Source organism: Plectrocnemia conspersa, unplaced genomic scaffold (assembly GCF_051122295.1).
Source record: "Plectrocnemia conspersa isolate PC_06_02 unplaced genomic scaffold, ASM5112229v1 ptg000011l, whole genome shotgun sequence".
NCBI classification, from domain to species: domain Eukaryota; kingdom Metazoa; phylum Arthropoda; class Insecta; order Trichoptera; family Polycentropodidae; genus Plectrocnemia; species Plectrocnemia conspersa.
This window is the reverse complement of record NW_028277175.1, coordinates 19,947,501-19,971,804: the sequence shown is the minus strand read 5'-3', so window position 1 is coordinate 19,971,804 and position 24,304 is coordinate 19,947,501. Positions and strand designations below refer to the sequence as shown.

The following is a 24,304-nucleotide window of genomic DNA, read 5'->3' as shown; positions in this document are numbered from 1 at the left end:
AACGTGTGACCCGACACGCATCTGGACATGCGTTAGGGGCTGTGCCCCGCGATTTAGAGTGGGGCACGCAAAGGCGGGGCCCTTGGAGCAGAGACTGTGCCGCTATACCATGCGCCGCCAACATTTAATTATTTTTTAACCAGCTCCACCGACCTCATCGTACGTAGAGCAACAACGTTCCCCTTCTCTACTAGTTGAATTTCGTAATTGTAAGTCGCTAGGAGGGGGAGTGGTGTAGGGACCTATTTATATTGAAATATGTGTATATATATTTAAATATAAATATATATTTATTAAGATTTCATTATGGTCGAAACTTGGTGGCACTCTGGTAGCACTGGCGTAACGGTTTTTTCTCTTCTGAAGCCGACACTGACGAGTTCGCACGCCGTTACGAGCCCACGCTCCGTTAATTATATATTTTAACATTTAACATACAATTTCAATAAAAATACTAATGCAACGGCTTAATCTGTGTCCAATCACTAATATGGGCTATGTGCTTTATCTATTTTTGCTTAAAAAATATTGTTTCAATTTAAAGTAAAATAAAATTTATATTCAACCTTTCCTTCTTTGTGATATGTAACTAGTAGACATTGCTTCTAATGGTTTAAATATCCATATAAATATAATAAATACTGGGTTGGGATTTGAAGTATTCCTCCATACTTTATTTACGCATTGAATATAATTATAATAATAACTACTAGTCGGCGCAGCAGAGATATTTTATCGAAAATCGGGGATAAGTAATCAAACGTATAGACGTGTGTCACGTATTCTGAGATGCATTTTTGCAAATGGATACAACAGCCGCATGCACACACGTTTTGCATCTCACTCTCGCTATTTGAGCAGCAAGAAAGAGGGGAATTAGTTGTGTTACGCACTCTTTCGCTCACTCTCATCACTTAACACGCAACCGAACGAAAGGGAAAATAACTCACCGATTGGGCCTCGTGTGGGTGCAGACCAGTAGCTATCGGACTTTCATTCAAATCTGTCTTATTAGTTTGCTGGTGCTGTTCAGCCAATATTTATTTTTTAATTTTTAGCAGTTAGATTTCACTTATTATTACACGTTGACCTCAACTATAAATAATTAAAGCGATATTTATGAATATTCCGGTTTTAAATCACTAATATTTGCATGCTTATAGACTACAAAGCACAGTAACGCACGGATTTATTTGGCACGGTAAGAGACAGGTTAAAAAAGTTGATAACTTAAAATACCTTTAATTTTAAATTTTATTTTCCGTATTACCCCTTTGTATTATCTTCGATTGTTTTTACGAGCAAATTTATGGCCGAAAAATGTGGCGTTATTACATTAAGAATAACAGCTGTCATGCTTCGTTTTGACGGTTAGAAATTGTTTACTTCAAGATGTATCCAGTCAGCACTCAGCATAAAAATTGGACGTTTGCCGACGAAAACGAGCTGTCGCGACTGCGAGAAGTTTGCAATCAGCAACATCTCACCCGCCATGGATCTCAAATGGACGAAAACATCCGTAAACAGTTTTTCCTCATCGCTGAAGAGGAACGAGTGCTACTCAAATTCTACGAGATACAATTGATGGACTTTTGCAAGAGATTTAACCCGCCGATGCCAAGGTGTGTTATCGGCACAGCCTTTCACTATTTCAAAAGGTTCTACCTCTACAATTCATCAATGGACTATCACCCTAAAGAGATTCTAGCCACGTGCGTTTTCTTATCCTGCAAAGTCGAAGAATTTATTCTTTCGATCGGTCAGTTCGTCGCCAATATAAAAGGTGATCGCGAAAAGGCTGCTGATATAATATTGAACAACGAATTGTTACTTATGAAGCAGTTGAACTATCATTTAACGGTTCATAACCCGTATAAACCGGTAGAAGGATTTTTAATTGATATAAAAACGCGCTGTGCTTTATCGAATCCGGAACGATTACGACCCGGAATTGATGAATTTTTAGAAAGAACGATTTTAACGGATGCGTGTTTGTTGTATGCGCCTTCGCAAATAGCTTTAGCGGCCGTTTTGCACGCTGCTAGCAAGGAGCAAGAAAATTTAGATAGTTACGTGACTGAGACGCTATTTAAAGACGCCGGGAGGGATAAATTAGGTATTTTGATCGAGGCTGTTAGGAAAATTAGGTCTATGGTTAAAATGGTCGAACATCCACCTAGAGATAGAGTAAAAGCTATAGAGAAGAAATTGGAAAAGTGCCGCAATCAAGAGAACAACCCTGACAGTGAAATTTATAAGCAGAAACTTCGACAAGCCATGGAAGACGAAGACGAGATACCAAAGATAAATTTATCTTCTAAGCCCGAGTCTGGCATAGTACATTTTTCATTACATAAAAATTCATGATTTATTATTAGCTGTTTTAAAATTAATATCTGTAAATTCTTGTAATAAATGCCGATAAATAAATATTTATATATTCCTTTGTGTTGTTTATGTTAATTCAATAATTTTTTTTTAATAAATCATTTATTCAGAAACTTGATGATACATTATTAAAATAAACAAATCTTAGAAAATGGTCTTTCGAAGTCTTCAAACGTGTTGCAGAGTCATCATCGTTGATCAAGCAGGTTCTTTTTGTAACGTAGTTTACTTTTCGCATTCAATGAGCTTTTGCGCTTCATTCTAAATATAAATTAAAATATATTATATACTCGCGTAAATAAATTGTATACATTTATATTACTAACTTACCTGTATTAATTTATATATCAACATCAACGATTCAATGGAAGCTTTACATCCCTGATCTGGTTGATTTGGCGTCACTTGGTTTCCTTGCGTTAATCCTCTTTTACCCCACACCGGCGTAAAAGTAAGCTGACCGATGCATACGGCCACCAAACACATGAACAAGACTAATTGAACGTATTTAGTCATATTATAAAGTTAAGAATCTAAAAATGATAATTTGTCAATAGAAAGTATATGGGTATAAAAAAATATGAAATACTCACCGACTAAGATGTTCGATATCTTTATAGATTCGTATTCCGAATGAAGTCTCCACCTAGAGGACTGATCTTTTATAGTACAATTCTGTTGGTATATTTTTAGAATTGTTGTTTCAATTATATTTGTGTAGTTGAAGGGATTCATCAAAGGAAATTAAACCTAAGGAAGAATTGTTAATTGATTAGTACATACGACAATGGCTAAAAATAACACACATGTTATTAACATACAAATGTATATATTTAAATTTAATCTATAATATTTTTATTTATTAATAATGTAAATAGTAAAATACATTAAATAAAAAAAAACGTTCTTACAAAATAGTAGAAAGTCTTATTTTATATAAGACAATAACTTTAAAAATAATTTATAAGCATAGATAAATTAATATAATAATTATTACACACAGAAGTTGGATTGTTAAATTTATTTTAATAATAGGAGTATTTTACTATGACTGCTATTTTTATGAAATAAAATGATGAGCCATTGAAAAATAATTGGCCGCTTTGAAGTTAAATTATTTTAGAAATAAATTGTTATTTTCTTTTAATTTTAACCTACACAGGCCAGACGAGAAAGAGGGGGGCTGGGACCAGCCGATGTAAATTACCGGGACTCGGATCATTAAAAAAATTGCAAAAGATTTGTCTGAATCTACATTCTATTATTTATTAGTTATAACTTTACTCTATGTCACAGTGAAAAAATTATGAATTGGTCTTCATTTTCGTTTATACAAGAAAACGCATAATTGTGCGAGCTATGAATCTGTAAATTTTATGTTTTAGATGTCACTCTGGTATACAGGTTTCATTAAGATATTTGTACTATCGAAATATGTTAGCACAAATATTGTTCTTATGAAAATAGTTCATGAAAAAATCTTCATGACAATTGTCCAAGATGTTTTCTTTGAAGAAGTGCAATAGTACAATTAACATCTTACACATAAATCGCCATTTTATTAATAGAACTTGAGTTTTAATATCATCTGAAAAATTAACTGCATAAAATAAAAAAAATTGTAAAACATAAAATTAAATTGATTCAATAACTATTTTTTTAAATAAATAATGTTCCATTTTTAATATCTTGACACTACATGAGCAGGCTATATTGTAAACTTAATAGAATGTGAAACTTGCTGTATCATTTTATTTTGTAAAAACAATAGTTTTCTTAGTTGTTCATTTATCGACTTGAAATATAAGGGAGGTTTAATATACCCATCAGAAGATGTCATCCGTATTTGTTTTAAAGAAATGAAATTTACATAAAACGTATTATAAGTCTAACTATAGTTAATTCAGTGTCAAAATTAAATAAATTAAAAACCAAATTGTCAATATGATATTAAAATTTTTCATGGGCATAGGTATCATTCAAGATTTACATGATCATATGTTTGACCAATCTCCCAATCGAAAATCATTTAATACAATTAATTAATGTAATTTCTGAAAAATATTTAGATTTTATAATATATTTTATAACAAAAACATTTATAAATATCGAAAATAAACGTAATTATTACAATAAACTAATAAATTTTAAAGTGTAGTAATTTTGGAAAGATAATTATTGTATGTTAGATATTTACATGTAGTGTGTATATATATATATATATGGTTAATATTTCTAGGAGTCGGATTACTCCGCGTACTTTTTTGATTCCGTGTGGAATCATGGTCCCTACGTTTCGGCCAGATTCGCCCGGCCATCCTCAGGGGAAAATTGAGAATATGAACATCCGGTGTGGGCAAAGCCCAGCTTTGCCCACACCGGTCCGGTGTGGGCAAAGCCCAGCTTTGCCCACACCGGATGTTCATATTCTCAATTTTCCCCTGAGGATGGCCGGGCGAATCTGGCCGAAACGTAGGGACCATGATTCCACACGGAATCAAAAAAGTACGCGGAGTAATCCGACTCCTAGAAATATTAACCAAATATTTCTCCGCGAAAACGCATTCAACCACATATATATATATATATATATATATATATATATATATATATATATATATATATATATATATATATATATATATATACTGACAAAAGTTACTAACTAGTTTTTATAAAATTAACACATACAAAAAAATACAATATTGTTGTCAGACAATAGTCTTTATCTACTACATATCAGTAGCTTGCTCTTGAAAAATCACTTGTATAAATATTTAACAAAATCTTTTTCAAAGCCTTTTTTAAAATTGGTATATCTCAGTAATGAGTTTTGCAATTAGTGACTTTTGTTATTATATAGACGGTATATTTATTAAGATATTGTATTTAAGGAAGTTAGGCAGTTTTCTTTGCAGTTCTTTCTGTCAATTCTAATAGAGCTTACGGTTCTTAATATATAATAATATAGCGTAAATAAATAAATTTTGAATTGTATTTTATTCTTTTATTTAAATAAAATAAACATAATTAACGTTCTTAAACAAAATACGATGGTGCATCAGAAACGAGCGCGTGTGAATCAATTTACAATAATATATAATTATATTTTGTTTTCGGGATTCAATATTACATATTATGTAAGTTACATTTGCTTATTTTAATTTTAAAATAATTATAATAATGGCAAAACTCTTATTCAAAATAATTTCTCTTAAAAAAATGTATATGTATGTTGATACGAGTACGGACTTGTCCGGTAATAGTTCAAGCTTTCGACGCTTTCATCAAACGGCTTCAACTTGTACATGCGTATGTATTTGTAGGGAACGGCCTTTCTATGTAATTCCCTATTCTGTGCTAACAGGCCATAAATAATTTTAAGAGTTAATCGACATAATACCAGTTTTGAAACTACAACGACATTGTAACAACTCTGTCGAAAGTCGTTACAGATTTCAAAAGCGTGCGTTTGAAGTATGGAGTTTCTTAGGTGTATATTTAGGCTTACCATACGTCTTGGTTTGACTGAGACTGTCCTGCTTTCGTAAAATTTCCAGCCTAGCATATCTCAGCGTCACAAAATGAACAAAATTTTCCGTAACGACCTTTGTTTTATCAGCTCTAACCAAAATGTAAAAAAATCCAATATGACATATGTATTTTATCTGTCTCTAGAGCAGTGAACATCATACAGTGGCGTAGCTATGGTGGGGCGGAGGGGGCGAGCCGCCCCGGGCGGCACTTGCTTGGGGGCGGCATATTCGCGATGGGATCGTCCAGTGTGATTCTGAATGCACTAAAACATATATAAATCCACGAATAACAAGCGCTTAATAATAACCAATTTATTATTTAAAGAAGTGCTGATTTTATGACCCTGCAAAAAATATATGGGGGGGCGGCAATTTTAAGGATCGCCCTGGGCGGCAAATACCCTAGCTACGCCACTGACATCATACCTTCCACTTTTTATCCAAAACACACAGACGCTGGACTCACAAAGTCATATTGTAGTAGTTGACAATCAGTTACTGTGATATTACACATATTTTATTTTGTGCGAAATAGAACGACATATTTATTTTTATAGTCGGATGTGACATAGACGAAAATCCTTAAAATGAGCATTGCCGCTTCAACAAGAACAAGCGAGACAACTAATATTCTTACGCGCATTTATCACTTCTCTCTCGCATACTCCTGTATATGTAGACAATGCATTCACATAATTATTGCAGTACGAATTTTTGACGTATCAGTTAACAGCAAACTATCTTTGGATTCGGTATTCTCACAATTTTTCATAATGACTTTTTGAAATTTTAAAATGAACTGCTAATCTTCTTCTTCTACATCATAAGAAAGTGATAGTATTCTTGGAACGAAACCAAAGAAAACTGCCCAAAGTTTTTAATTACATTTTTTAAATAATATATCATACGTGTAAAATTGTTATTGATTTCTGCATACACTCATTGAAGTTTTTCGATAATAACCATTATTGCAGCGCAGGTAGAAGCAAAAACAACACAATCGTGTTTTCGTGCGACATATATGACTTTATTCTTGTGACTCGGCTTTAGCACGCGCGAATGTGTGTAAAAATTGGAAGCCATGGCGTTCACTGTCCTAGTTTAGTTTTATTAATATGGTATGCCTATATGTATTGCTTCCTTCACACAAATACTCGTTTCACATTCGAAAACTCATTTTTAAAGTTACATTTAGTTAGCCTTTTATTTGTACAGTATACACAGTGGTGTAGTTATAAAAAAAATAAAGGCACTTGTTAGGAATGCCGGCGCAACGCTAACAAACCAATGGTTATGAACTCTCTGCTGCGTTTGGCCCTAATGGCTAAGAAAACGGTGAGCTATTACATAAATACATTTTAAAACTTAGATTTTTATCGACATGCGCGTGTTTATTTTTCAAACATCGGTTAAAAATCGCAATTAGTCTTTTGTTATATTGAGGGTCAGAAATTGTGGAACTATTAACTGATAGCTGTACATATTTTCGAGTTGTTGTTGTCTAAATTTGAACTCGTCGGAGTGACAGTAAGGTCAATTCGGTCATAATCAGATTATTGTATCAAACTAGATCTAGAATTGGTGGCATCAAATGAATGAATTATAAAATAGCCTCATTATTCACCATCTTGATTTCAGTTGATCATTATTTATACAAAAAATATTCTATTTTGCAAATTCTAGCATATAATAGTATATATAAAAATGAAACAAATTTATATAAATACTTAATTTAATGACTTTATTTCTTAATTTATTCATCCTTAAAGATGTACAGTAGATAACTCAATAAGTTTTTGAAAAAATCATCATCGCTAGCTCATTTAAAGGGGTTTTTATGGCATTCTAAAGATTAAGCACCGCATTACTTGATATGTCCATGGGACTTTAACAAGCATCGCTGAGTTTTCATATGTACTAAAAGTGTTTTTTTAAGTTTGAATGCTTTTCCACATCTTTTACATCTAAAGGTATGAGAATCGTTATGAGATTTCATATGTACTGAAAGTGATGTTTTACCTTTATATGTTTTTCCACATCTTTCACATCCAAAGTTACGAGCATCACTATGAGATTTCATATGTACCGAGAGTGATTTTTTACCTTTGTATGCTTTTCCACATCTTTCACATTCAAAGGTACGAGCATCGCTGTGAGTTATCATATGACTCGAAAGACTGCTTTTGTTTTGGAATGTTTTTCCACATTCGTCACATTCAAAATCTCGAGCGTCACTATGCACTATCATATGCTTCGAAAGTGTTTTTTTAGTTTTAAATGCCTTACCACATGTTTCACATTCAAAGTGACGAACATCGCTATGTGAATTCATATGCTCTAAGAGTATGCCTCTAGTTATAAATGCTTTTTTACATATTGCACATTCAAAGTTACGAGCATCGGTATGATATTTCATATGTCCTGAGAGTATGTATTTAGTTTTAAGTGCTTTTCCACATATTTCACATTCAAAGTTACGAGCATCGCTATGAGTCATCATATGAATTAAAAGGCTACTTTTACTTTGCAATGTTTTTCCACATTCGTTACAATCAAAGTCACGATCATCGCTATGCACTATTGTATGCTTTGAAAGTAGTTTTATACTTTTTAATACTTTACCGCATATTTCACATTTAAAATTAGATGCATTGCTATGAGCTTTCGTGTGCTTTGTGAGTACGTTTTTACTTTTGAATGCTTTGCCACATATCACACATTCAAAGTCACGAACATTGCTATGAGTTATCATATGTCCGGAAAGTGTGCTTTTAGATTTGAATGCTTTTCCGCATTTTTCGCATTCAAAGTTACGGGCATCGCTATGAGCTCTCATATGTACAGTAAGTCCTTTTTTAAATTTGAATGCTTTTCCACATATTTTACATTCAAACTTATAAGAATCATCTTGAACCTCATCACAACTTATTCTCCCTGGTTTCTAAAATTAAAATTTTATTTTTAAGATAAGTTGTATATATTTTAATAAATATAAATAAAACAACTTTTTGACTATTATTTGCATTGTCACCTCAACAGTCGAAATTTGATTAGATAAAGTGTCCACACCGATCGTATTAATTTTTCGTATATTATCTTTAACATCGTGCGTTTCTGAAAGTATATAATAATCAATAATTTAAATTGTATGTATACAGTATATACATATGTCTTACCTATTTCAAGTATGTCGTCTACATCGTCTCTACTTGTATCTTCACTTCTGTCATCATATTCTTGTTTCACAATTAGCTAAAAACAATTTTTTTAGTATTACATACAACATAGTTACATATTACATTTTATTTACCTCAGCTTTACATGCAAATGGATCAACAGCTTCAAATGTTTCTTTGTCATTTTTAATATCAGGTTCTGCAAAGATAAAGTTTAATATTTAAATGGAAATACTAATTTGAGCTTCTCTAACTAAATATATAAATAATAAAAAATACACCCATCACCCTTCCTACACTCATACACATTTTAAGTGAATACATGTGATGTGTTTTTCTTAGGATTTGTATTTGTTGATACTATTTCAATGGTATTAGTGTCAGTCTAGAACCTAGATTGTGTTTTCGCATACAGATCATAAATAATATTAAGAATTAATCGACATAATACCGATTTTGACAAACTGCAATAACGCCATTGCAACAACTCGGTCGATTGCCGTTGACAGGTTTCAAAAGCGTGCGTTTGAAGTATAGTGTTCCTCTTATTACTTTCTTCACACAAAGACTCTTTTAACGCGCATGCGCGAGCATAAGTGAGGTTTTCAATACAGGCAATAATCATAGCAGTTCGTGTTCGAAAACAGATTCCGATTTATGTATAGAAATATATTACCATATGATTTGTTAAATTATAACTATATAATCATTTTAGATTTTAATAAAAAATAAATTATTTTATAAAATATTTTTTTCTGCTGTTAAAATAATATTATTTATTATAAGAGAACATTTTTATGTGTTAATGGTAAAAAATGATAAAATTGTAAAGATCCGATTAAGGGAAGCTAGGGGATATTTAAAAAAATGTGACATCACGAATTTGAATTCGTTTATAAGGAAGCCTAATGTATTTTTAATTAAAATTTTAACTAAAATATTTTGCTTCTGTGACATGGCGTACGGGAGAAGGGGGTCTGGCATGGTGTGCCACTTTGTAACATAGAAGGGGAGGGGGGAAGTTAAGACTTCACGAAAACTGTAACATAATTGATGGAAACCGCTTACCAGTAAAACAAATCTTACAACTGCAGCAGCAGCCAACCTGTATCTAATTGCCAATCGTCACCACACATTCACTAAAAAATATTTTCAACTTTATAATTTGCTTTAAAATATCTTATGCCTTTTTGTGTTTCACAAAAAAATGTCGTAAAGTAATAGGTGATCCAACTTTAGTTTCCGAACTTTTTTAAAAAACACATAAATTTAAGGATATTTTCGGATTTTATTTTGTTAATCGATCATTTGATGTTTTTCATTAATTATGAAAAATAGTATCAAATAAATGACCGTCTCTGAATCATTTGAACCAGCCGATCCCTTTAATGACTTTTTCGTAGATTTCGGGCGGTATCTCGGCTAGAATTTGGCAGATGTTGGTTTTTAGGTGCTCAAACTATTCGGGTTTGTCGGCGTGAACACGATCTTAGCGTAATCGCACAACACAAAAATAAATCCAACTTGATCTTGGATCTTGGCAGCTAGTTGACGTAACCAAAACGTGAAATAATGCGATCTGGGAACTTTAAACGCAAAACATTCAACGTTGCACCCGATGTGTGGCAAGTTGCACCGTCTTGTTTGAACCACATGTTTTTCACATAAATATATTCAATTTGTGCCATAATAATCAATTTTCATGCGTCTATAGCGCTCACCGTCGACTGTTACAGCTCGATCTTCATCGTTTTCAAAAAAAGTAAGACCCAATGACGCCGCCTGACCACAATACGCACCAAGCAGTTACTTTTTGAACATGTTATTCTCTCTCGTAAATAATTTTTTTCCTTATTGTTTATTAATATACCCAGAGAGGTGGGAATGTGCCTCATCAGAGAAGAATATTTTATTTAAAAAATCAACATCAACTTCCTGCTTCTCTCACACCCAAGAGAAATCATCCAAAGGCGCGCAAGTGTTCGTTTGGTTGGCAAAAAACAAATGTGATAACGGGATGGATGGATGGAAGGATGGGTAGATGGAAAAACTGCATTGAATGGTTGCATACGAATTGACAGATCAGCTGACCAGAAATTTGTTAGTCACTGACGCAAGTTACCTCGAATCGGATGACATTTTCTCCTTGGGTCTTTGATTGGAATACGATAGTGATATGTGATTATTGAGGAACCTTGTAGAGATTCTGCTTGTTTGCTGCACCGGAATTCCGATATTACGTAGTTTACGTATTGTATTGCATATTAATTTATAATCATAATATATGTAAAATTCAGTGGCGTACGGTGGGTGTTAATATTGGGTGTGCTATAAAAAATAAAAAAAACGTACATTTTTTCATTTTTATTAGCCGAGGTTTTGGCATGCCTAAACTGCCTTACAGCTTTTTCCCATATATAAATAAATAAATAAACATCAAACCTAATCTAAAATATTATTATATAAAAATATCAAATTTCCAATAAACATAAAATTATAATTATTTATATATAAAATCTAATCTTCTTTCTTTGATCATAAATTTTTCTATCACGCTGTCATAAAAAGTGCTCTTCTTTTTAATATCCATAAGGATCCCTTTTTCTATTGAAATCAAGCTAAGGCCACATAGCCTTTCTTGGCCTTGGGTACTTCGATAACAATTATTAATTCGTTTCAGAGCAGAAAATGAACGTTCTGCTGAAGCAGTACTGCTTGCAGGAGTTAATATTAGTTTGCCTAATTTATCTATTTCCTGAAAACCTGACTCAAGATTATTTGTGTTCATAAATTGTACAAGCTCGTGAACAGATTTCTCTGCAAATGCAGGCAAATGATAAAGAGCAGCAAGCTCATTTTTTAAACTTATATAATCAAATAATGTTCCATAGAATTGTTGTAGTTTGGTAAGTAATTCATTTGGAAATTTTCCTTTATATTGCTCATATTTTTCTTTCTCCAGAAGGTGAAAATATTCCAATTTGGACATTGAAGAAAAACGGTTTTCAATTTGCTTACATATATTATCAACTATTGTATTAAATAGTTGGCAAAACGCGTGCTTTTCTTCAACAAGCAAATCATTACTCAGTCTTGGATAATTTTCTTCCGTTACATAAGAATCCCATAATGTTTCATAATTATTTTCCTGTCTGAGTTGTTGCAAAATTTCGGTAACTTTCTTACAGCAATATAATATGTCAAAAGATTTGGATTGTAAAATGTTGTATAACACATCAGTTTTTCCAAAAAGGTTTGAAAATATGTGGAGAAGTTTTCTTGTTTCAAAATCTTCCAAAAAGCTAAGCGAAAACCTCGTGCTTTTATTACAGTGTCGGGGTCCCATAGTTCACAATTTTTCACGACGTCTCGAAAAAAGTCCGTAAATTAATTTCTGTATTTTTGCACTGTGTTACTTAACCGTGATGTGTAATTCCATCTAGTAGGTGTAACAGAAGGAAGTCTTCTACCTACAAACTCTTGTAAAGCATTTATTCGTTTGGAAGATTTCGAAAAGATTGCAGACAATCCATTTAAAGTTTGAAAGAATGATTTGCACACTTTTATATTGGAAAGACCATGTTGTAATGTTAAATTCAACATATGAGCATAGCAGTGTGTAAAAATGGCCAATGGATAAACTTCGAGTACTTTGGCTTGCAAACCATAAATAAATCGGGAAGAGGTGGACGTGGTTTGCCAATTTTGATTATCTTCAATTTAATTTCATAACTTCTTTTTGAAAATGGATTATTCAAAATATCTTCAACAGTATTCTTCATCATTTTTGGGGTAAATAAAAAAATATAATCTAAAATAGAAAATTAAATATTGATCATATGTAAATAAGATAATAAACTATTTTACTCCAAAATTTAAAAAATGAGTGACCTGTTATTGTGATATAATGTAATAAAAAAGCAGCGACGGACGCTAGAGTTTTTGAAGTACGCGCACCAAATTCGAGACCAATTTTACTACTGAGCGCTGCCAGCCGACAGATCGACTTCAGCCGTTAAATCTCGGAACAATTTACTTTAGTCAGCCGCCGCACCCAAAGCCGGCGCGCCAGATGTGTAATACATAGCGTGTCGCTCGCGCGGAAACTTTCAGAGCGAATGACAAATACCAATGCATACTATACACTGCATATTAAAATTTTATAATTTTGCATATTACTGTATGCAAAATGATGTCGCTTTATGCCCTAAATTTTCTAAATTTCTAAATTTATATTTTAGATGGTTTTGCGGGTGTGCGCCGCACACCTAGCACACCCTGAATATACGCCCCTGGTAAAATTAGCAGTATCAATGTTGAAATCGTGTAAAGAATTTTAACTGAATATCGTGTAAATGGATTTAATAAATCTAAGGACGAGAAACGGAATTAGTAAGAATAGTAGGTGTAAAATCAATATTTGTAAAAATTGTAATAACACATAATAATTAATTTAATTTAAGATAATATATTTGTCATTCTTAAAGAACGTTTTCAGTAAATCGATCAAATCGATTAAAATAAAAAAAACTTGATAAATAGATACAGAACAAGTAAATGAAAGTAAATGAAAAAGTTATGAAGATTGTTTTGTGCTTCTTTTACGCAACAGAAACAATCAGTTTCTCGATCGTATAGTAACGTGCGATACAAATTGTATCATTCACAACAATATAATGTAGTATGCACAATGGTGGCATAAAAATGTTTGCTCAAAAAAAAATAATTATTCCATAAATGTCTCAACAAACAGACGATATAAACTGTTTCGGAGTTGTCTTTGCTACCTGCTTATTTGATAACGCTTCTTTGCTATGATATTAGGATGCTAATTATACATGATTTATAAAATATATTCTGCTTTAAATTAGCACGTATGAATGATACAAAACTAATTCGATTATAAATTAGTGCATTTTAATAAATATTAAACATTCTATGTTGCCCCCTATTGAAGCCGTGTTTGAGCCCTAAATTGTATCTACATTATACAATAGATTTATAAGAGTATTAAGGAAGTAATAAAGTTTATTACTATGTGTCATATAACATACTCTGCCATCACATAATTTATTAAATAAATCACGATTTCTTCAGAATCTTGTCGTCAGATTTATATAAAAATCATATATAATATGACGAATGAAAAGTGACCTCCAGCAGTATCGTATTTTTGTGCATTTGCAGTAAAGTTGATTAGTGAATCATTGATAAAACCTATGTTGAGCAAGCGGTGTGAAGGTCGGTCATGGTTGATATAAATTTTATTGATATATTTTATTTAATGCGGTATTTGACGAGTCATTTACTTTAAATAGTTTTTCCAAGATAGAAAAGACTGATAATTTTTTTATCTATCTTATAAATCATCGTTAATTTATTGGAAGCTTTAATCTTATTTATATATAACTGTCGGGTGCTATCGTATTTTTTTTATTTATGTAACTGTTAGATGCTAACGCCACTTTCCTTTGCAAAATCACATAACATAATAACAAAAGTTTTATATGCATTTTGATAGCTATTATTTGAGAATTGGGAATTATTTGAGAATTCTCATTAAATATTTTTTAATGACTTACACCCACTTCAGTTTAAATAAAATAAGTTCACGCCAAATTCACAGCTGCATTCAGAGCAGGTAGTATTAAAAGGGACAGGGTTTACGATTAACACTCCGAAGACATTGTTTGACAATATAAGTGATATGACCGACTTAGTTATTACGATTATCAAATATTTTATTTCAACTTTCTCCAACATTTGCCGGTAGACAGAAAATTAAGAATGCAAATACCAATGCCTTATGAATGATTATATTATTAATAGTCCAGTCAAATAAGGGTTTAACCTCGGAATGAAAGATAACAAGCTGAAATTTTGCACAGACCTTTGTTTTGGCGTTCTAAAGATAGGGTGAAAAGTCTCATAAGATATCGTGTCTGCTAATCAAGATATTAAAGGTCAAAGGTCATAAAAATCGTTTTTTTGCAAATATCTCGCCTCCTTTGCGTTGCATGTCATTAGATGTTTTACAAAACTTATAGAAAATAAAATTTTCTACAAGTTTGTTTTAAATTATTTCTTCGTATGGTTAATGGTTTTCGAGATATAGCGCGGGGAGTGGGAAGCGCGCATCCGTTTATAGGATAACGCTATGTGAACTACGGAGCCAGAGCTACCTGCACATTTTTCCACAGTTTCATAGGAAACATCGCAAATTGTTATCTGCTGAATGAACCCATCTAAAGCATTATAACTTTCAATCTCCATATCTTCAAAAATCATCATCGATAATGCAAAAAGTAATAGCGTATGGCCTCTGATACTTCTTGCAAAAGCGTGACCATCCAACATTTTGTCGACAGAATTCGAAGCATAAATTGTACTGAGAGCTTCCTTGATTCAGCTTCCATTCATTATATACCCTATGCATCCAATAAAAGACATAAGCAATGAAAGCCTCCTAGTTTCACAACTACTCTGGACAAGTCTGAGTTAGCATCTGAGCTGCTACGATTTCACGTGCTTTTATGTACAACGGCTGATCAAAAGTTATTAAGCATGTTCTTTGTTCATGTTTCTTGGCAGTGTTTGTAGTACACTGTAATGTGTTGTAAATTGTGTCCATATTACTCGCAGGATGATGAATAAAAGTAAGAAACAGAATCCGAGAAGTTACAAAGTTCTCATTGTTTTTGTAAGTTGTTCAATAAATCCATTCCACCCTGGCAACGGTTAGATATTTTTCCACTTTCCGTACATCCACAACAAATCAACTACATTAAATATTTATTCGGTTAGTTCTTCTACATCATTAAAATTTTGAACTTGAATCTCTTGCTCAATCCGTGTACGACATGATTTTCATACACTAGAAGGGGTATATGTGATAGTGCTGCTAACTCCTTTGCACTTGGTTTTGTTGTAAATTTCTTTATGCGGTCATCGGATGTAACTTCAGATTTTGAAGTTATTATTTTTATCATTCCCTTTATATGAACAGTATTATAGCCATCAAGAGTATAAATATTTTTCTGCATTATCCGCTGCATACAGTACTAAGGCACTTGACTCTGATGGTTGATTACGAGGCTGTGGGTGATAAACAGCTGAAATTTAACATTTTACAGTATCACTATATGAAGCGAAAAAACCTAAACTTGACAAAACATCCAAAAGTCTTTTTGGATGTTTGGCCTTTCTGTATTTCTTCTATGAATAAATACAGATAGGCCTATTAATAACTGCGAAGAAAAGGACCGTTTTCGTATGGAAGTCATTATAGCATGACTTATAGCTGTGTATTTCGTTTTAAAATGCCCCGTCTTTCCTTTTCTGTTCTTTATAATAACTTCTTGCAGAAAATGTAATAAAGTTTTCGTAATTTCTTCATTAATATTTTACTCGGGGGCGGATAGGACTTGGTCTCAACAACAGAAGATCGAATATCTTCTCTAATAATCGCCGCAGCAGCTTCCACTACGTGCAAGTGTTCTTCTTCCGAAGTGCCTTTTTTATTTTCATACCAAGCTATGGATAAAATTTAAGCTTGAGCATCGCGAAAAGAAAAAATAGGGAATGATCCAATCTTCGTTGTAATTATAATGTCAGTTAAATATTTTTCTCTTAATTTGGAAATGATCTTCTTATCATCTGGTACATACTCCGTAAGGACATCTCTCAACTCTTTCAATTTTTTCGCACAAATTTCTAGTCGAGCAATATTTCATTCATAATTCCTAATAATACAATAAAAAAAGTAATAAAATTATGGTTCAAACGACTTGCCAAGACCACTTTTTTCACGATATTACTTTTTCAAAGCTTATACCAAGTTAAGCAGGTAGAAATACTCGCTAGATTCTATAAACGGATGTACGCCTCCCACTCTTCGCGCTATATCTCAAAAACGGTTAAGGATACAAAACAAATATTATAACCATACTTGTAGAAAATTTTATGCTTTACAAGTTTTGTAAAGCATCTAATGACGTGCGACGCATAAAATGCGAGATATTTGCAAAAAAACAAATTTTGTGACCTTTGACCTTTGATATCTTGATTAGCAGACACGATATTTTATGAGACTTTTCACCCTGTCCTTAGAACATCAATATGAAAGTCTGTGCAAAATTTCAGCTTGTTATCTTTCATTCCGAGGTTTAGCCTTTATTTCGCCTTATTTGACTGGACTATTACCCTTCTTGTGAATCAGGGGGCCATTTGTACATCTCCACAAATCAGGAATGGATAAAGTTAGGATATTAGCAGTATTTTATATGAAATATAAAATATTTTTTTTATTTTTTTACTACATTTATATATTTTTTAGTATTATATTTATCCAGACGCTTGATATAAACTCCATAAATCAACAATAATATACATAAAAAGTATGTATATAAATTATTAGACAACTATGATACTAATTATTGGATAATTTTGTGCCAAGGTTAATCTGAGTTGTTTATTTGAATGTGTATTAAACAAAATTGTAAATTCTATTAAAATTTTAGTAAAATTTTAGTTTTAATCTAATGAAAAAACAATTTTTAAATTACAAGCTTATTAAATATAGTTTTATTGTGAAATGAATTAGATGTGGTGTTTTCTATTTGCCGATTTTTTAATCAGATATTAGGTAAAGATTATTTTAAATATATCTCTCGTATATAATCATGAATTATTTGTATTATATATATATGTATTAAGAATTTGTTTTAAATTGCCCACTTCTATATTTTATTTCGCTACCTAGCAAGAAGTATAAGCTCTCGAACCATAACAAGAAATAATACATAAAAAACTTTTTGTTTAATTTAGTAATTCGCAACTCACTGTCCTTACGCATATATTTTTAGTATTTTCCCCATATATTGAATGTATTTACCCGTTGTCAAATTTTTAATTGACAATATAAAATAATGATCTCATAACTTTTTGAAGCAAATTTGACGTCACAATCTAATCGAATAATGTCTCATCGATCTTCACCTTGGCGGAACGGAGACTCTGGTTCATGAACTCTGTCGTAATTCAGCAGAATTATAAAAAAGTGAAGTTGTGGACTTCTGTTCGTTCTGCTATTTTTGCGGTTGATCCTTGAAATGATTCGCAATTTTACACGTTTTGTATTGTGACAACTGCGGAAACTCATGTGGCGAATTATCTGAATTATATCACTGTAATCAGATGTTTTATCATAATAATGATTTTAAAATTATTATAAGAGCAGTTCAGCGATGAAATCGCACCCTTCATTATATTCGATATCGACAATAGAAGTGGTGTTTAAATATCTTTATTGTTGGTATGTGGAAGGTCCATGGGCCCACGCCCTCCTTCCACGGTCGCATCAGGCTCAGGAGTTTCGGCCCATGAGCGACCGGATGTACCTAGCCTGGCTTTCGCGCCTGCATACTGCGCATACAGGCGCTAGACCAGGCCTCCTTCCTAGGTCGTCACGTGAACGACCTGGACGGGTAGACCGTCGCGATTTATCTACTGATGGTCTCCGGCATCACTATCTTTTTTGGAGACGGAGGTTGGATAGGGGATGTGGGGGGAGGGAAGGTATGCGGGCAGTCGCGCTCCGCGTACCTGGGGTCTCTACGGGAGAGAAATGATTTTACGCATCCTGGAAAGAAAAATATTTATTTCATCAACTCATCCTTTGTGCTTGTTTTATTTATTTCCTCTTTCTTATTTTTTTTTTCCTGCTGCCTAGCTCACTCCGATGAGAGAAGAGAGCTCGCGGGTGGCCCTTAAGGGGCTAATAGGTGGTCCTATTGAGGACGGACGTCTGTGCGGGCGCCATATGCGGCGCAGTATCTCTCGAACGCCAGAAGATTTCCCTTCGTGGCCACGAGATGTCTGTGTTGTGGAGGGCCATCGCCCTCGATTTCGAGGTTGGAGTGTAGGACTGCTCTCTCCTCGTCCATCATTGGGCAGTCCCATAGTATGTGTTCGGACGTCTGTAGTTCGTGGCCGCAGGGGCAGTCGGAGCGGTCTCTTAAACAAAAACGTTCATGATAGGCCCGGAAAGCTCCGTGGCCGGTCATGAACTGTGAGGTGTGGAATCCACAACGGAACCACCTGAGCTCGAGTCTCCCTGAGATCAGGGGGAGGAACTTTTTGGTCAGTAGTCCCGTTGCGGACTCGTTCCAGCGTTTTTGCCACTCTTCTAGCACCGCAGCGCGAGTGACGCGCCGGATAGTCATCAGAGCGGCACTTGGGCTAGGCTCTCCCACTGGAGGGAAGAGCCTCTTGCCCGCTATTGAGGCCGAGCGGCCTCTTCCGAGGTGGTGGACCGCGGCTCTCATCTGGGCAGTTAAATCGATGGGTTCGACGCCGGCCATCACGCACATTGCCGAAATCGGAGCTGTATTGTAGGACGACGTGAGGAGCCTCAGCGGCGACGTCTGAGTTCTCAGCAGGATGGTGTTCGGTAGTCCGCGGGAAGATCTTTCGGCCCACGCACTTGCCGCGTACGTGATTATCGAGACGAAAATGGCTTTGTACATTATCACCTTCGCCCTGAAGTTAAGGCCCCAGTGTTTTCCGCCTAGGCGATGCAGCCTGCACATTGCATTTCTACTTTTCATTCCTGCCATTCTCAGGTGAACGCATGGGTCAAAGTTCCTGGATATTATCATCCCCAGATAGCGGGCTTTTAGTTCGAATTTAATTTTGTGTCCGTTCATGCATATTTGGGGGGGTTATTGTTGGTATGTTGTGTATTGGTATTACTATTTTGTATAACATGTAATTTATTTGAAAGTGATCAGTGGTGTCAAACTTGCACACGAATATGGGCCGCAGATAAAAAATACCGCAAAAAAATGTATTATACATTTTTAAAAAAATATAATTTTTTCAAAATAAATGACGAAAAATTAAAAAAAAAACGATTTTTTTGCTCGAAACCTAACATATTTTGCCAGAAATTATTTCAGTAATATCGGGTGTAATTTTCTGAGATAATGTTCTCTTCAGTGCTGATTTTAAATGCTATATTGACAATTTCTTTTCATTTCGGGTAAAATATAAGAGCCCGAAATTCTTTCGTAACTTGACGCTTTGAAATCAAGCGAAGTAGATTGATCCGTTCGCATCATAAGATTCCCTATCGAGCTCGACGGTTTACCGTTACATTCTTATTAGAATCCACTACTATTTGCCTCTCAGCCATACACCGTGGGGGTGTTACCCTGCGCTTCTAAAGAAATATTCACCATTTTATTTTTATTATATAATAATGCTCTTTTCTTATAATAAATACAAATATTTTATTGCTTTTGGAAACAACAATAGTAGGAACACATTTAATAATGACTATAATAATTATATTTATTTAAAAGATCTTTGAAATTCTGCGCAAAATTAAAAAAATCAGATACATAAGTAGCAAAATTATATAGTGAAATTAGTGGTACTGTAGGTTAATAAAATTTATTCATTTAACAATCCAGAACTGACGCCAATCCCCTAGAAATAAAAGTAGGAGGGGTGTCGCACGCAACGAAGAAAGAGATAAAGCATGCTATTTCGTGTAACGGTACTTCGTCCAGACGACATGAGAATCTTATGAAGCGATCCGTTCTGGTCATTATAATAAGTCATCAATGGATTGAAATTTGTTCTCTTTGACGATTATCCATTTATCTACTCATTAGTAATATAAAGAAAATTTATCTACTCATTAGTAATATATAATCAAAATTTCTCAAAATCGATAAGTGAATATGCGAATTTTCATTTCTCAAGAACTGAAAAACATAGAGAAAACATAATGCCTAATTACAACCTTTCTTAAGTATCGTTTCGTTTTTTTCTTATTTTGGTTATAGGTAGTGAAAAGGTGTGTAATGTCAAATATATATATATATATATATATATATATATATATATATTAGTAAAATCAACTTCAATGTTTAAAACGCGGGCATTCTAAGGCCTTGCGGGTCGCGAGTTTGACACCACTGATGTAGACGATAAGAAATTATAATAGTCTAACTTCTGTGAAAGATTTTAGCAATGAAACAGAAATTGAGATACTCGTAATACATAATAGATGATAAAAAATGCTATAAAAGTATCATAATTTAGTGAGTGACAATATTGGCTCATTAATTTATCATACGTTAAATTTTGTAACATAGTTAAGCACAATACAGAAAAATTACTTTGACCGTTAACGAGCGTTCCCACGAATTTATTGCTTTTGACGTGAATTTTAGCCTTCTGAGAAGTGATAATTGTTGACCAAAATTCGGTTTGAATATACTTTGATCAACACTCTTATGTGAAAAGTCAGTAGTAATATCGGAAAGCATAGCTATAATATTTTTAAAACATTATGGATCTTTTTGTACATCTTCATCCGCTTATTTTCCCATGAAAATTGAGTTGGCTTAGTTAGTAATGAAAGTCCTCAGACTATAGTTAGTAATACAACTTTCATTACGTTGGATTACGTTAATTCACGTAGGTTAGGTATGGGTTTGAACAGCAAATGGACGTTTCGCAACAGTTTCATAGATATTTTAGAGCAGAATCAATAGCGCCTCTCAGTTAAACTGTATATTCTGGTGAAATTGTATTTGGACTTCGCTAGTGAAATTATAACTTTACTAAAAAATACATATTCAATGTAACATTTATATATTGCATATATTACTACCTATGGAACAGTTGAAACCATATAATTTTATTAACACCTGCCAGATAGACTATATTTTCACTGGTAAAAAAATATATATTGTATAATATATACATATCTACCGGAGAAAATGTGTTCCAATATGATTTCACTGAAATGACATATTTTAAAATTATTTTTGGCATATATTCGAGACTGTTTTTATTTTATTTATAATCAGGAACGTCTTTTTAGCTTTTTATAGAGAGGGGGCCAAATTTTTCCAGACAATGTATCGTTTTTTTAATATTTCTATTTAATTAAGATTCATAGTATTTCATTAAATGACATGCATCTTTCTTTCTCAATCAAGGGGGGGCAAATGCCCTACCTGCCCCCTCACCAATTGACGTTTTGCTACAAAACTACCACTTCACTTCCGACCAAGTGAAGATACACAAAATCCCGTATTCCAAAAGTTTAGCCCGATTTTTAATACGACTAGAACTCCTATTTTTCGTTTTACATCTTGCTTAAAGTTTTTGTAACAATTGAAAAAAATATTAAAGACGTGTACAAATCTTTTCAATCGTAATTGCGTCATAATCTTATTATTTTACGATGTCTTCCATCAACATAACGCAATGCATTAAGAACAGTTCTTGCACGCACTCTTGGAAATTCCGTTTATCATCAATTATATTGGTGTTACGATGAAGGGCGTGATTCATTTTTGCATGTCTATATGCAATTTGATTATTGTGCATTCGATGCGTTTGGTTAAATTTCGCTTTCGTACGAGAGAACACTTAACGGTCAAGAATGTAACTCGCCTTGCAAGTCCAATAGGGTAGACAAGTGTGTCACGGTCGAACGACACGTTCGCGTTTTCGGAATCCTATTTTAACCGAAGAAAACAACGAAGAACATTGATATAAATCGCAGTGAGTCATGACAGTAAAGGATTCACTCATTCAAATTGCGCGCCATTAATAGGAACGCAATAACAACTGATAAGTAAATTTTTAAGGATGAAGAATCAAATCTTTGAAATTGCGCATTGTTATTTGTAGATAAATACATGAAAAATAAATTATATGGTTATTAATATTAATTTCTGATTTATCTTTATAGTTCATTATTTTTTTAAAAGCAGGATATTTCAACGAATTTGTACCAAATTTAACAGAGGAAATAAATCTTCTGCAGGCCTAGTTTCATATTTATTGAATAGAAATTTAATATTTACAATTGACTTTTCATTTAGCATGTTCCTTAAACTATAAACTAGAAAACGTATATAGATAATAAAAAAATGGGTTTTATAAATATTATTTATGTGTGCGTGTGTCTTAAGGTTATTTCAACATTTTTTAGAAAATTATTTTATCTAGCATTAATGGCAATGAATATAAGCATAATTTATGTTTAATCTAGTCTTATGATAATATATGTATTCATAAACATTTTGTGTATTTTATATTTAATTTTTGATCAACAACTTCACGACTACTAAAATTAATAATCACATTATACATTTCTAAGAAAACAAGTTAATATATTAAAAACAGCACATTCATGTAATTAAAAAAAAATATATCTTAAAAGTAACGATGCATTGAATATTTCGTATTTTAAATCGGTTTTTAACTTTGTTAAATAATAACTAATATTAATTCAAATAAAGCACCCGGATTCGACTTAATCGGAGGAAGCTTCCAAAAAATGATATTTAATTAACGCTGTGCTTAGATTAAAACATGTACCCAGTGCCTGGAATATAGCAGAAGTAATCATGATTCCCAAAACCGTACAGACCTATATCATTGCTATCAATAATATCTAAAGTATTCGAAAACCTTCTGTTGAAAAGAATGAAACCCATAATAGAGACGAAAATAAGCAATTCCTGACCTTCAGTTTGGGTTCTGAAATTTACATTCTACAATCGATGAGGTGCATCGCATCACTGATTTAATAGAAAAAAAGCGCTAAAATAAAAATATACTTGTTCAGCTATTTTCTTAGATGTAGCTCAAGCTTTTGATAAAGTATATCACAGAAGCGTAATTCAAAAACTAAACAGTATGCTACCGAAGCAATTAGTAGAATTACTTGAATCGTACATTTGCAACAGATTATTAAGTATTAAACAAAATAAGCTGGAGTCCCACAAGAAAGTGTTCTAAGGCCAATACTATATTTGTTGTACACGTATGATTACCCACATATAGAGAATGTCACAATTGCAATTTATCAATAATTACAGTTCTCCAATTAAATGTACTTAAATTATCACTTACTTTATTGTTTTTATTTCCTGTATTTTTCTTTTTCTTTCGCTTAAATTGTGCAAGGTTTTGAAACACAAACATTTTGTTTTTTTAATTTTAAAATCAAAATGGTTATAAACCAGTAACATGTATATTATATATAATTGTGTGTATGTAAAATTATTTATATTATTGAAATGAACGAATTTAAAAAAAAAATATTGTAGAGAAATTGATAAGAAGTATAGAAGATTACCTATAAACTATTTAATGTTGGTTAACAGATGT

The 24,304-nt window shown here is 32.9% G+C and overlaps 3 protein-coding genes across 3 annotated transcripts; 1 reads left to right on the top strand and 2 right to left on the bottom strand.

Moving 5' to 3' along the window:
* Positions 1–1,321: 1,321 nt before the first annotated feature.
* Positions 1,322–2,445, top strand: CycH (cyclin H). Its single transcript, XM_088197969.1, has one exon. The coding sequence runs from the start codon at positions 1,393–1,395 to the stop codon at positions 2,365–2,367; it is 975 nt and encodes a 324-aa protein (XP_088054095.1). The 5' UTR covers positions 1,322–1,392; the 3' UTR covers positions 2,368–2,445.
* Positions 2,446–2,471: 26 nt separating this feature from the next.
* On the bottom strand, positions 2,472–3,112 carry Akh (Adipokinetic hormone). The gene is made up of 3 exons (XM_088197996.1): positions 2,982–3,112; positions 2,719–2,921; positions 2,472–2,649 (listed from the first exon to the last, which is right to left on the bottom strand). The coding sequence occupies exons 2-3, from the start codon at positions 2,902–2,904 to the stop codon at positions 2,614–2,616; spliced, it is 222 nt and encodes a 73-aa protein (XP_088054122.1). The 5' UTR covers positions 2,905–2,921; positions 2,982–3,112; the 3' UTR covers positions 2,472–2,613.
* A 4,532-nt stretch (positions 3,113–7,644) lies between these two features.
* Positions 7,645–9,663, bottom strand: LOC148229868 (uncharacterized). The gene is made up of 5 exons (XM_088197941.1): positions 9,552–9,663; positions 9,235–9,299; positions 9,101–9,176; positions 8,956–9,038; positions 7,645–8,865 (listed from the first exon to the last, which is right to left on the bottom strand). Exons 1-5 carry the CDS (start codon positions 9,577–9,579, stop codon positions 7,789–7,791), a joined length of 1,329 nt encoding a protein of 442 aa, XP_088054067.1. The 5' UTR covers positions 9,580–9,663; the 3' UTR covers positions 7,645–7,788.
* Between the last annotated feature and the right edge of the window lie 14,641 nt (positions 9,664–24,304).